Raw genomic sequence first — 15,131 nt, 5'->3', positions numbered from 1 at the left:
GCACCACATGCAACTTAGTGAAAAGTCTCTGAATGAACACTTGTGTCAGCAAGATGAGTGAGGAAATTTTAATATACCAGTTACTAGACTAGGCTCAAACCAAAAGCACACCCCTGAAGTCTGGTGATTTTCAAAATCCAAAGCCTCATCTAAAGAGTTTGCTAATTACACTGATTTCTGTAACAGGCCAAACCAGGACATTGGATTCCAAATAACCCTCCAACTTGGGTTGGCTCAGATTCGGGATCCAATGTCTGCGGTGTGGGAGAAGAGAAAACCAGAAGGAATAAAGGGAAAAAATCACCCTTGCTCCATGGATCTCTAATACAGGGCCACCTCTGATACACTTTAAAAAAATATATAATGAGACCACTATAATATATATTCCAGCCAAAATTCTTGGCTCCCAAAATCAGCTTTATATGGTATGCAATATAGAAACACCCAGGAGACGCTATAAGAACTTTGACAAGGCTAATATTAAGCTAGAACAAAACAGAACTACTGGCACCAGCTCCACTCAGCTCTTAAGTAAACTTGTCCCATTAAAAAGTAGCCTCTAAGATATTTTCTCTCTGAAGTGTATAGTAGCTTATAAAAAGCAGGAAGAGTTGCCAAGATGTAGATGTGTTCAAGTACTCCTTACCCTCATTAAAGAACATTCCCTGGCAGCCAGCAGCTCGGAGCATTCCAGTGAACCAGATTTTATAAGAGGGGTGTTTACGGTGGTGTAAGACGTAAGCTGGAAATCATGGTGCACCGTAGCAGCCGTGTACTAAATAGCTGTCTTTGGGGCCTTATCAGTCAGGGCACAGGATACGACTTGCAGGATGGTCAAGCAAATTCAGATATAAATGAGTATTAAGAAAACAAATGACAAGGCTTTCTGCTCTGTAGGAAGAAAGATATCGAGAGATTCCAGTGCCTGCACAGGAGTTAGGTAGTGGAAAACCACGGAGGACTTGGTTCTCAATTCCTCTGGTTTCATATGCAACACGGAGATGTCTTCAAAGCAAGCAATTACGTAATTTAGCTTCTTAATGTTCCCCCTTATTTCCACAGGAGTTAGGAGTTAAATTATTTTGTGGGTCTGGATTTTACTTGTCTCGATCATTTAAAGGCTACTTTCCCTTTTCATTTCAGCATCCAACAAATCTTCTGCCTGGGGGCGTTGTTCACTGGAAGAGGAATCAACTAATTATCTAAAATGGAAGGTCTTTTCATCCGTAACACCTCTGAAGAAATAGGAATGAGAAGATCTGCATTTCTCTCTTACAGTATGAGTGCTAAGTACATATAAATATGTCTTGTTCTCTAGAGTTGCTCATTTTTCCTCCTTGCTACCACCTAGTCACTGTTTTTCCAAAGGCTTTTCAGTTTCACTTGAAGAAGGATCCCCATTTTTGTGCCTCTAAAGCAAGCTGATAGTTATCCAAACCATTCCGGCTGGATACGGAAATACCATTTATCACCTGTTGATAAATACATGCTGTCAGTAGCTACACAGCTGACCTTATTCCTTGTCATGTTTGGGGAAATCAGAAGTGCATGATTTGTATATTTTGTGATTTCAGACAATAGTATCATTGAAGAAAGAAGATGCTGAACCCGCCCCATATGCACCTGTGCTTTGCCAGAGACAGGATAAGTTTGTTGCAAATGTCAGCTGAGCTGCTCCATCAAGAATAAGGAAACAGCCTGTGCAAAATGACAGCTGGGTACAGACACGTGAAGAGTCCCAGAGTGGAATAATCCCACACAGACGTCTGAATACTCCCAGAGTGGAACTTAAAAACAGCAAAGAATCAGATAGTCGGAACAGTCCCTCTTTGATAAAAGACTGGAGAAGCAGATAGGCAGGCTCCCACAGCATCTTGTTAGCTGCAGACCAGTAAGATAGAAAGCAAATGAGATAACTTAGTCTGCATGGAAAATGCTTGAAAAGGAAAGTCCCAGCCTGGCACCTTTCTGTAGAATTTTGAGTAAAGTTTCAGAGATGCTCATAAGTGAACAAGAAGCAGAGATATGGGAACGTGAACACAGAGGTTTTTTTGTGTTTTGTTGTTGTTGTCGTTTCTGTCTGATATGAATCTTGTTTTTGTTTTTCTTTTTTTATGGCTAGGTAAAGTAACAGGATTTAGAATGCTTACAAAGACTACATGTGAGGCATCAAATGTTTAAATTATCACATAACTTTAAGAGGTGGATCATCAGTCCAGAGTTGCCTCAAGTCAGTGTTCAGGATTTTTGGATGTCTAACTAAAAAAAATCAAGGAATTAAACCACATCTTGGAGGTCTAAGATGACTGAATGGTGAAGTTTCATCTCCTTGGGGAAATAATAAGGTGACAAAGCATTCAAGAAATGCAGTGGAGACAGCAAGCAATGGGCCAGTGCCATAGCTTATTCAAACTGAGAAGATTTAGAGCAAAACTTGGCAGCCTAAAAGGTTCTATAAAATTTTACCAAGCCGTAATACTGTGTATTTTGCTTTAGAGTATTAGTGTATTCTGTGACCAGAAATTTTTCTTTAATATTCCTCAGGAAGAAGGGAGAGGAGTGGAAAGAATATTTGATTATTTTTATATGGATGAATATGTAGACAGCTAGATAGATTTGTCCTTCAAGTGAATAGGACCTTATTCTGAACTAGGAAAAAGCTACAATTCTTTCCATGGACCTATCATCCAACCGAAGCACCACAGGAAACTTTATGACTTCTTCCCCTCTGTTTTATCTGCCATGTTACATACAGAAGTCATCTATTATATCACAGATTGTTTTTATTTCCTCCTATCACATTGCTGGCTTTCTTTACCTCCTGTCAAATACAGTTGGATTGTACCCAGCATTCAATGTGCCTGCTAAAACATTCAGATTTGGCTACATTTAGGAAAAAGTTGTGAAGTGTGGATAGAACAAGTCACTAATATTTTTTATCTTCTAAAGAGTCATTTGAATACGTGAGATTTTCCAGTAGAGTTTAATACTGAGAAAAAATGACAGCTGAAGTGCCCTACAAATAGGTTTGGTCATGGATGTATACTACCAAAATACCCTTAAGTAAAACAAAAACTCTTTATGTGATAAATAAATAAAATCATTTTTCCTTCCATTTTCCACCATGATACTTATTTCATTCATAGAGGATATCTTACAGAATTGGCTTTTCTGCATTCTTTTATAGAATATAATGATATAGTTCTCATTACTTACAGACAAATGTAGACCCAGCATCTACGTTTAAGAGAGAAAATGATTCTTATTACTGATTATAAATGGTTCAATTACTGGCTGTAAATGCTCACCAACAGACTGAAGTTTCAGATACTGGCTCACACACTGAAAAACACACAGGAATTGGTGGGTTTCTCCCATCTAACCTATGAAACACTTTTTTTCCCAGGCTATTCCTTCAGTCCTCAGTCAATGGAGGTGCTACCAGAAGACAGTTCCTCTGACCTGTCTTAAATTGCTATCCTCAGATGGCAGAATTCTCTGCCTGGAAATGTGCCAAACACACAGGAAGCCTTGTCCAGTCATCCAAATGTTAGATAAGGCAAAATTTACCATAAAGGTCTGTGGTAGTTCCTCCACTCTGTGGCTTCTGTTCCAGAAGAAACAGTCAGAGCTGTCTGTGTAAACCTCAACTAGATTCCCCACTGGACCAATCACACTAATAAATAGAATCTAACTAGACAGTTCATGCATTATAGAGCACTTAGTGCCCTCAAGACTCTTGTGAAAGTGGTAATTTAGATCCTATCAAAAACTCTAAGAGAAAAGGATTCTCTACTGTTCTGTTCACACAGCACAGCACTCCATGGGGTCCTTTTTCAGGACCAGAACCTCCTTTTGCTGCTTTGTCCCTCCAAGCTCCACCACTTGTAGGACACATGCAGAACACAACAGAAAAAATTCAGCAACAAAAAAGACCTCACCGTTCTTTCCTGTGATGAACAAAAGGTTCCACATCCAAGTAAGGAATGCATTTCAGCCTCAGGAGGGAGCTGTACAGGGATGTGTTAAAAATGTCACCAACCATCTTGGCCGTCATGACAGCCAGCATTATCAGCAGCAAGGACTGGACATCATTTGTGATCTCTACCTAAGGAGAAAAAAAAACATTTTTTTCATACAACTGGTGACATTGGCAATGATTGCAGAGGACTGCCTACTTTTTTCACAGGGGAGTAGGAAGTAATTCAGATACCCTGCAGCTGCTATAAGTCGAAGGGCACTTTCCCTCCTTTCCAGAGATGGGAAATCTATCAACACTTCCACCAAAAGGCCTTGGCTGATACAGTGACAGCTCCCCCCTCCCATTCCCATCATCTTGAAGCACTGTGCTGACATTGAAATTCATGTCTGAGTCCCATATTTCAGGTGGCTTGTGACAATTCTGCAGTTATCAGAGAAGGGTAAGTAGAGATGGAGTAGTTAGATTGTTTTAAATAGTTTGGCAGTGTGACTAATATTAAAAAATGCAAATAAACCCAAGTATTTTTCTTTCTTGCTGAGCTCAGGAGATATAAAATCATTTTCCCATACTGCTGCTTCCTGACAGAACAAGCTCTTTGTACTAACATCATCTTGAAGAATGCCAGAAAAGAGAACAAGGAGCTCTTGGCAGAAGTCCAGCTCAGGAGATCAAGAAGCAGGAACACTGCACAGTTACCATGCTCAGCAGCATCTGGCAGTGCAAGGCTGGTGCAGACATCCTTTTCCCTGCGATCATGAGTCAATCAATATGGCACTGCAACACCCATTTTAGGGAAACAGAGTGCATGTGCAGATTATGGGGTAAAGTATCTAAGATAATATGTCTTACCTAAGAATATCTGCACTTTCTCTCTGCATAGTTAGGGTACGGTCAGATGGGTGGTAACATGTTTAGCATGTTTTAATATCTTATCCCCCCATTCAGCCATTTGGTTTTGCTTCCACTGCTGGACACAACACCATATTGTTAACTCACTGCAATGCAAAGATTGACTAGGTTTTCTCATCCTGCAGACTTCATGAAGCACACCAATACTACTGCCTTTGAACAAAGGATTAAAAATGAATCATTGTATACAAAGTACAGAGTAACGTGAATGGACTTCAGTCTGTTTACAGCTTGTTTAGCTTGGAGAAGAGAAGGCTCCAGGAAGACCTCGTTGTTGCCTTCCAGTACCTGAAGGGAGCTTATAAACAGGAGGGGGAACGGCTGTTTAAAAGGGTGGATGGTGATAGGACAAGAGGGAATGGTTTTAAACTGAGACAGGGGACGTTTAGGTTAGATATTAGGAGGAAGTACTTCACTCAGAGGGTGGTGATGCACTGGAACAGGCTGCCCAAGGAGGTTGTGGATGCCCCATCCCTGGAGGCATTCAAGGCCAGGCTGGATGTGGCTCTGGGCAGCCTGGTCTGGTGGTTAGTGACCCTGCACATAGCAGGGGGTTGAAACTGTGTAATCATTGTGGTCCTTTTCAACCTGGGCCATTCTATGATTCTATGGATTCACATCCAAGTCAAACGTTTTTCTTGGTCAAAATTACTGCGCAGAAATATTCTCTTTATGCTACTTTATTAAGGGTTTTATTAAAAATTTCTCTCTCCTTCCCATTATTTCCCCTTTTCTATTTTAAAATAAGAAGATTATTCATTGGCAGTTATCCCAGAATTAAATATGCAAACTTTCCTCCTAACATTAAACTTCTCTCCAAGTCAGACAAAGTGAATTGCAGTATGCTGTCATTTACTAGTCCTCATTAGGTAAAAACTGTTAAGTACTCCAAGCATCCACATTCAAAGAATGCCAGTAAACATATTTCTGCCTGATAAGCTGTAGTACATTTATCCAGGCTTTATATTTTCACCCTTGTGTCTTCATTCTGGGTTCAGAATGATAACATCAGGGATGATTTAGAGTATATGCCATGAGGGGCTCATATGGCACGTTCAGTCATGCACGACAGGGTCATGTAACTGTCCTTTCTGCTTGGACATAGCTGAGGATTTTTAATAACACCACAGCATTCTTTGAATGTCTCTTTAAACCTAGCATTTGGCTGTTTTATTTTAAAACACCAGGAACATGTCAGTTGAAAGGAAAACAGCAACTGTGGGATTTTAAGAATTGCTTCATCATATCTGCCACAATTCATTCACACAGATGGAGACTCTTTATTGTGGATTCCTTTTTAGGTTATTTTTAAAGAATCTTGCTATGGGGAACTCTTCTAGAATAAAGTAAGCATTAAAAATTAATATTAAAAACACTCCAAAAAGCTATAAAAGAACTCTAAAACTCTAACTTCAAAAACTCTCTAAACTCATACTCTGAAAACTCTCTCAAGTGATTATTTTAACCTATACTAAAAAAAAATTCCTCCAGAATATGGTGAAATAGTATTCATTAAGTTGTGTGGACACGTTACTACCATTCAAAAAATCAGTAGAAACCCTCTGGGGTTCTGAACAAGAACTGAACAAAACCTGAATGCAGACTAGAGAACTGAAGCCATGTGTTCCTCCGTTCTTCCAGGCACAGGAAGCTAGGCATCCAGCAACTGAGACATCTGCCAGAAAGGACAAAAGAAGCTGCTGCCATGAAGTTCAGCTCAAGCAAAAGGCCCAAGAAGGCTGATTATGGGATGCAGCAAGCAGACATTACTGCTTGCTTTGTCCAGAGCACCAGAGCATGTCTGATGCCACGAGAGCCTCGGGGTGCTGAGATGAGGAGAAGCACTGTTTGCTCATCCCAGAAGCTGCAATTGTGACCATCTCCAGAACAGTAAGAACTATAAAGCTGGCTTTCCAGGCTCCCATCCTTGCTCTTTATCCCATTTTATCCCTTCTTCCTACCCTCCCATCCTCTAGTGGGAACAGCCAAGCTGGCCTGGCCTGTGCTTTCTTCTTTTATTCTCTCAAATATTCAGCAGAATTTTACATCTGCTATTGAGAAACTCTGTGGCTGGTGCTGATTTTCCCCAGCATTGCAGCCCTCCTGCATGGGGATGGCTCTTCTCTACAGCACTGAGTATTTGCAATGCAAAAACTCAGAGCAAGTGCCTCTAGGTTCAGCATCAGGCTTTGCTTCCTCCAAGAGTTAATGCTTGCCAAGCAGAAACGCTGTTTATCTTTGGCAGCCCAGCATGGCTGAGGTCATTAAAGAAAGACATGTTAAAAGCATTTTGAGCAATATCTTCTATATGTAAGTAAATTGAAACTTTAGCCAAAACAGAACAACTAGAACAACTACAGTTGTCCTGAACTCTCACTATGGGTTGAAAACCCAGAGACAATTTTTGTGATACTGAATTGTCTTGGGAATATGATAATGGTAGAGGAAAATCTTAAAGCAGATGACTTAGAAATTATATAAATGATATATATTTGGAGCATAGCATAAAGAATATATACAATTATTTTAGAATGTCAAGAAAACTTTGCATGAAAATGCAATCCACTGTGAAACTTAAGATAAGATGAAGCTGTGTACACTAATTATAGATCAAGTTATCTGTGACACTAGCCTAGAGCAAAAGCTTTATTAAAGATCAACCTGATTCCACAACAAGAGAGCTAGAGAAAACCTTATGTCCTACCTTTTGGAGGTTTCAAGCTATAGAATAATGTTTATTAACTACAGAAACATATCAAATATGAAAATAGATGCTAGAGATCAAATCAGAAATGCTGGGGAAGGGAACTGCAACAAAGAAAGATTCACTTACAAATGTGCAGTCACTCACATCGAGAAATTATGCATCTCAGCGGTGAAGGAGAAGGAGGAATTCAACAATACTTGTCAAAAGTAGCTAAAAGCTAAGCCCATTAGTGACAAAGATGATGACAATGAAGCAGTAAAGTTCTCCTTAGTGTATCTTGATGAAAATCAAGGAAGTGCAGATTAATCCAACAACTGTGATAGATTCAAGTCATCTTATACAAACACACAGACACCCACAAACCTACATGCACATATGTGCACTCTGTAACACTGTGTGAGCAGTCCCTGTGCAGAGAAGGGCCATCTGTTCCCTGCCATGAGAGACAAAGTGCAGAGCCTTGGGGCTCCTCTGCATGGGGAAGTCAGCACATGGTGAGCCCGGGTGTGAATTTACGGCACATTAACTACCCTGCACTAACTGCCCATTTGGGTACTCTTGGCACACATGAAGAGAAAAACATCCTTCGCCATCAAAAAGGAGCAAGCCTAGCTCACACAAAAGCACTCTCAGTAGGTTCTAGAAGTATCCACTTAGTGAATTGGTGCCAAGTAGCCAGCAGGCTGTAAATTCACACTGGTGCTCTCCGTAAGCCCATTCTGCCTGCAGACAGGTCCTGGTGAGCTCTCACCAAGCAAGCCCAACCACAGCCCAGCACCGCTAGGAGCTCATCTGGTCCAGGGCTGGAAGACAATGCGGCCACTCCTTTAACACCCCTGTCTGCTCACACAACTTCCTAAAGAACCTACAGAAGGAACAACTTACACAGAGCACTAGGGGGAGAGAGAAAATAAAGGTGACAAAAGCAGAGGGAGGGGGAAAATTGGGGCAGCCACTAAACGCCTTCAACTCTTCAGCAAAGAAACGTGCTGTTTCATTTATTGATATTCGTTCCAAGCCTGCGTTTTAGGGGCTGCTCTTTAGGATGCAATTTACACTCAGTGCATATTGCCAGATTTTTTATTTTTTTTTTTTCCTTTTGATCTTACGGGTCCAGCAGGCTGTGCCAAAAATTTCTTAGCCTAGGGCACCCATCTCTACAGAGCCAGCAGCATTAATAGATGCTGGAAACAGTCGGCGCTGACACTTCATACATCAGCAGCCCAGTAAATTGCACCTATTTTTTTCAATATTCTCTCTATATACAAAATATTGAAATATGTCGTTTGCACACACATGCATGCAGACCACAATTAATTTATTAGCACAGTTATTCAAAGCTCTTTAAATGTCCTCTTTGTCACTGGAGGCACTTTTCAACAACCCCCACGGTCCCTAGTTTCTCAGGCCTCCACATCATTATAATCCGTTAGCCACCTTCATGTTAGCTCAGTTTTATTATATAACACATAATTATGCATTTCATTAACAGCATCACCAGGCACGGCACATCAAAGAGAGAACGGCAGCTGCCCAGGAAATTCAAAAAGATGCAGTTTACTTAAAGCTCACTGTTAAAAAATGCTGCCCCCCACTTTTCAATCAAATGATAGTTAACATACTTCAAATGTTTTATTCCAGCTCAGAAAACAGGAGCCAAACAACCTCGTTAGAGGCAAGGCTGCTGATAAAGTGAATATTCCATGAACCCTTGGTATTTCCAATAACACAGAAGAAAAGATTGCTAGCCAGCAACACGGCGCAACCCAATTTTCTTTATCAGAAAATCACTTAGTAAAAGAGCTCTCTCACTATTTGCAGCTTGCAGTGACAAATGCAGAAGAGAAGACGTATCAAATTTTTTAAAAAGAAAACACATCCTCAAAATGATTTAAAATATGTTAAAATGGAAGAGCTGCCTGGCAAACTGAACAAATGAAAGACAAACCCTCCTTCTCACGATATAATGATCACCATCTTGGGAAGAGGCTAACTCCAAAAGAAATATTTTGTCATTTTTCACAAGCTTACACACACATAGCTGAAAGGCCTAGAATTTGGAAAATATTCGGGAAAGAAAAGGCATAAGGCAATGTGTCTAAGAGTGACTTAAAAAAAAAAAAAAACACACGAGAGGTGGGAGAATGGAAAGAGACACAAATTCTCAATGCTGCCAACCAAACCCAGTAGTTCTGGAGTTAAAGTTGTAGCTGGCACTAAACAACAGCTCCAGACACAGTTCCCAGGGCTACAAATGATCAGATTTTGTGGAAGATTAGACAGCTCCCCAGGAAGACACCTTTCATTTTCCTCAGATGCAGCCATAACTTCTCCAATTGATTCAGTACACCAAGAAAAAAATCACCCATGGTCAACAGAACATTCCCAAAGGGTAGAGAGTTTGTAGTCTAATCATTTTTTTCTTGCTCAGGAGCAAGTGCCAACAAGGTTGTAAACATGGACTGACATGAAGAAGGGGAGCAGAACAATTCCCTGTTCACTGCAGCAGATGTTCAAGCAGCTTTCTTCAGAATAGAGATTTGTGGAAATAGCATCTCCTTGGACTGCAGTTATTTATACTCTCACAGCCATTTCATAAACAATGCAGTGTGGCATTTCGGTTTCTTCGATGTCTGGATAATGATCTGCTCACACTTAGTAACCTGTGTGTTGAACACTTGAGTCAGTTCACTTCCCACTTAATAACATTCCTAACAACACAAACAACTGCAGTGCCATTATTGTTCACTATTTTCACCTGGGATTATGCCAAAAGAGGCACCCTTCCTCAATATTGATCCAGCTGAATACTCCCTCCATTAACCTCTCCTTTTAAAAGTGAAGAATCTTCCTTTCCTGTGCACTTCACCTTTAAAGAAATTTTTTATATTCCTAGGACTACATCCATTAACTCAATTCACTTTAATGTATCACCTTATCACTCACCACCATCACTGCTGGAAATTTTTGAAGAAGTGGGATGCTGCAATAGAGTAAACATAAATCTCTTTAAAAGTCCTGCTAACCCCAAGAAGTTATGTATTCAAGTTCCTCACACTGCTGAAAATGATTATTTCTTGCAGCCTCAGGCAAACAAAGCTGTGCATCATGCTCTACAAAGGGTGACACACCCAGGGTAGGTTCACTGGAAGGAACTTCCTGCCAAATCCCCAGTGCCAGGAGGATTGCACAATTAGCGGGATTCTTCCTCGCATTCGTAACTCTATTAACTACTCCAGACCATTAAAATGAGAAGGCAGCCTCTAACACCCCAGAGCTTAATTACTGCCAAGGCAGAGCACAAAAAAATATCTTAGCAAGAGCGTGTACTTTTAAGCAAAATGGTTCCCATTAATCACACTTGTGCGTGGTCTCTTAATCCACTTTAATTCCTAATGTTCAGTGAGATCAAGTATCATCTTCCTCTGATGTGGATTTAAATAACTGCATGAGTTCCTCTGAAGCCGACCAGCGTTCTGTTGATGACTTCCTTGTTTATGGAGAGAACAACTTTCCCTAATTCCAAGACCAAGCATAACAGTGGGAGACTGCTAGAGAGAACTTAGAAATACCCAGAACAGCTAAGTAGTCCCTGGAAACGTATCAAAGTCCTCTGAGTCTCAGTCCTTGGGAACTAGGACAGAAGATGCTATGCAAAGCAGAAATGTTTGATTTCTTGTTTCAGTCCCTCAAGGCATATAAATACACCTGTTTTGACAGGCTGTGGCAACGGATGCACTCATATAGGAAATATATGGGTGATTACAGCAACTTTTGCCAAGATCCCCTAGCAAGATATCTACTTGTGATTTCTTTGTAATCTGTCTCATTATTCTGTGTGCATAGTAGACACAAGTCCTGAAAGGAGCTTTCAGGTCTCTAAATCTGTGTCCCAGGAAGGCCTGTTGTGTCAAACAAACTCCTTATTTATAAATACAGCAACATTCTGTATGTTTCCTGTTGAACATGCCTAAACATTCAGCAAGCTTACATATAAAATCTATTCAAAAAAAGCACTGTACTCTATAACAATCCAGTTAAGAAACTGTGTAATGTTTTAACTCATAACATAGCAGAATTCTTTATTATTCATGTGCATTTTTGTAAAATAATAAAGAGAGCTGTAATGAATCTCTGACATATTTAAGTGATGCTAAAATCAACAACCACTGCCACAGCCCCGGCTCCCAAGGTCCAGGAGACGCAGGAGAAGGAGTTCCAGGACTACAAGCAGCTGCAAACCTGACGGCGGATTTATCATGGCTCTGTGCATCTTCCTCACCATTTGACAAACACTGCACGCCACAGGCTGTGAACTTCATTTCAGCTTTCACTGCACTAGGAAGTTAGACTTTAAATATCAGAGCAGAACACTTAAAAAAGCCTATTGTCAAAGCCAGCATAGGAGGTCATTCGCTGAGCCTCCAGTTTCTTAGAGAAGTGCATTACAAAACCTGATGGCCTGAAACTATTCCCCATCCCTTCCTCTGTGAGAGAAGTTTCACTAATTTCGCTTTCTAGACAGACAACTGCCAAAAAATACACAGTGCTCTTCCTCTAGTTGGAGCAAACTCAACAGAAAGTAGTAGGACTTAATGTATGCAACACTTTGTTGTATATTAGAGTAACTACGTAATCAAACAGTTGCAATTTTATTTTCATGTCAATTTGAATAAAACCAGGACCAGTACAAAGCTACTGTACATCTCCCCTTCTTTGTAAAAAGGTGACATCACTTACAATCACATTAGGAAATATCTTTAAACACACCATTCAGACACACTGGGCTTCTGACAGATAGCTTAATCGGAGCCAACACTTACCCTGCTACAAATAACTACAGACTTGGAGATTCTGACTGCGCTTTTAACTCTTTATTAAAAATAAAAAATAAAAAATCAGACAGTTTAGTAACAGAAAATTAGATCTTGTCAAAACAGCTTCTGTGAACCATCTCAGGTGTAATAAAAAATGTTAAGTGAGCTCTGAAGTATTTAAGTGAGACAGAGTGATGCACTGAATATTCTAGCACTGGGAAGAACCTGCCAAATGAGTTTCCAGACAATTAGGCATTTCCTCTGCCTGCTTTGAAGGAAAAACGATTTAAAAAATCTTGAATATTACATTTGTCCCCACTTTTCCAAAAGACTTTACTTACTAAATTTGGTATTAAGTAAGCCTGCTGGAATGTACTGATCTATTTTAAAGCATTTAGAGGAGAGGAAAATTTGAATCTCACTGTAGAGTGAGCACATACACCTTCTTGCCCTTTTGGGCACATTAATCAGCAGGGCAAAAAAAATGCTTTCTTGTTCAGAGCACAAGTATGTACTCTTTCTAAAGCTAGGGTCACAATCTTGTTTCATCTAACACCAGTATCAGCCAACAGAGGCTGACATGACCTGCTTCCCGGAGCCTCCGTTACTCTTACATAGGCATGGCCCTCCCCACAGGCAGCCATGTGCTCCATTTTCCTTCCAGAGCACCAGACTCTTATTGCCTCAGGAGCCCAATGTCCCTTTCACGCCCCTGTGTCTTGAGCAAGTCAGAGGGAGGCATAACCAGAGGTTTCCCAACATCTGTGCTGCCAAAGGATGTATTAATTTTTTACAGTCCATTCTTTCCCTTCTCTTTGTCTGTTCTCTCTTAAGTATTGCATTCACCCTGCTAAACAAGGAGAAGAAAGGGAAAAATACGACTCAAGCCTTCCAAAGAAATTCTCTTTTCTTTGAACAAGGATCAAGCCAAGGAAGAGCATGAGGTGGGAGTGGTACAACTGGAATAGTCTGAAGTCAGCCTTCATGATATATGACCTGAAGAACCAGGCAGCTAACACCACGCAACTTCTACCTTTCTGAAATGGGGCTTTGCTGGTTTGCAGGTTGCAGCAGTGACTGCTGAAGTGACCACTGTCAGTTTGGGTAGGTTTTGTTTTGTTTTGTTTTTTCCTTTTAGAGATACAGAAAGCAGTTCAGGTCTGGGTCAATAAGCTGGCCTGAGACACATCCACATGTGCTCAAGAGTTCTTTCACCATCACTCCTTCATATTTCAAAGCGAGAGAAGAGCCATCTCTAGGACAGGTCCCTTTGGCTACCATTTGTGATCCTGTTTTGCGCAACATTTCTCCTTTTCCACGCACTTTCACAGCTTCCTCTTGGGGCCTGCCTCTTTGCTTACAGCAGCTGCACACCTTCACCAGGGCTCACTGCCATGACCATATGTGTCCCTGACCCAGATGAGGAAAGGAGAGCAACATTTTTAGACTGCACAACAGAACATGTCCTTCCCATCTGGGCAGAGGAAAAGCCATAGTCCTCCTTGGGGATCTGCCTCTCTCAGGACACACAGGAGGAGCCTCCTTCCCACCAACAGACCTTGCTTGACAGAGCAGCAGCTGGGCTGTGTGATCGCTCACTCTTGTTTCAACTGGGTCCAGGAATCAAAACAAGGATTTCTGGCCCCAAGCCCCCATTCATTAGAGCAGCTGGTTACATGGAGCTTTTAATTTAATGATAATAATAATAATAAATGATAATAAACCCCCCTCTGGCTGGAAAAGAAAAAAAAAAAATGAGGTAGGCTTATTGTAGTAGCTTTTGTCCCATAGATAAATCATTTTCACAAAGTTTGGAAAAAATACTACTGGCAGCATTCTGAAGGTTTTTATGTTAAAAATATAACAGAACTTAATGGTTTCAGATGCTTTTTGTGACAATGTAAATGAAAAATGCCTTTAATTTGGAAACAAATTAAATTTGGCAAAGAATTACTACATAAAACAGCCCAATTGCACTCTGTAATTTGAAAAAAATTAAAAACAGATAAGATACTGTGAAGTAAAAATAACTTCTGCACATTAAATTCTCATGAACTTTCATTAAGATTTGTATTACTTGTCCCAAATGTACAATTCAGTGTTGTAATACACTAGATCGCTTTATTTATAAAATACCTTTAAAGCTACTGTAAGTTAGAGCCAGAAAAATGACGATATAAAAATATTATCTTCTCACATTACAACCTCATTTCCAATGTATTTAAAGAAGAAACGCAGTCTCCATTTTAGTGTTTCAGATGCAGAACTGAACTTTCTAAAAGTTCAATGCCATTTGAATCCATGTATAATTCAGGCATATCTGTTTGTTTTACTGATAAAACCTGGTGCCAAAGCTGAAACAGCACTTTAAGAGATATAGCTAGATCCTCTTCTAATTCGTGAATTAGAACAAGGCTAAATACAAACTAACCGCTGTCCTATGGTTGCAGTTCTTCTTTATGGATGATGAATGAATGAATCAGAAGGGACTTGTTCTGATGTTCCTGGGCTGAGTTCACAAAGCCACTATCCAGTAAAAAAAAGAGGGTTACTTTGTTTTTCCCTACAAGCATGCACTTTTTATGGGATGTTCCAATGACTTGACAAATTGTTTATCATCCCCATAGGGCACTATTTCTTAGGTTAAAACCCAGAAAGCTTTGATTTGGAATACTATTGCGGTGTCTCATGAGAATTTTAAAATTGGACATAAGTA

The 15,131-nt window shown here is 40.2% G+C and overlaps 1 protein-coding gene across 1 annotated transcript in view; it reads right to left on the bottom strand.

Annotated features, from left to right (window-relative positions):
• The window catches only part of LOC122179230 (chloride channel protein D-like), a 74,120-nt gene that overhangs the window by 28,995 nt on the left and 29,994 nt on the right, over nucleotides 1–15,131 (bottom strand). Inside the window, exon 12 of the mRNA XM_042869982.1 lies at nucleotides 3,942–4,108. Within this exon, the coding sequence (XP_042725916.1) occupies nucleotides 3,942–4,108 (167 nt within the window). The remainder of the gene's footprint in view (nucleotides 1–3,941; nucleotides 4,109–15,131) is intronic.

Source organism: Lagopus leucura, unplaced genomic scaffold, assembly GCF_019238085.1.
Source record: "Lagopus leucura isolate 7727_CA_CO unplaced genomic scaffold, USGS_WTPT01 Super-Scaffold_100002, whole genome shotgun sequence".
Classification (NCBI taxonomy): domain Eukaryota; kingdom Metazoa; phylum Chordata; class Aves; order Galliformes; family Phasianidae; genus Lagopus; species Lagopus leucura.
Note: the sequence above shows the minus strand (reverse complement) of the source record. Positions and strands in the feature narration are given on the sequence as shown.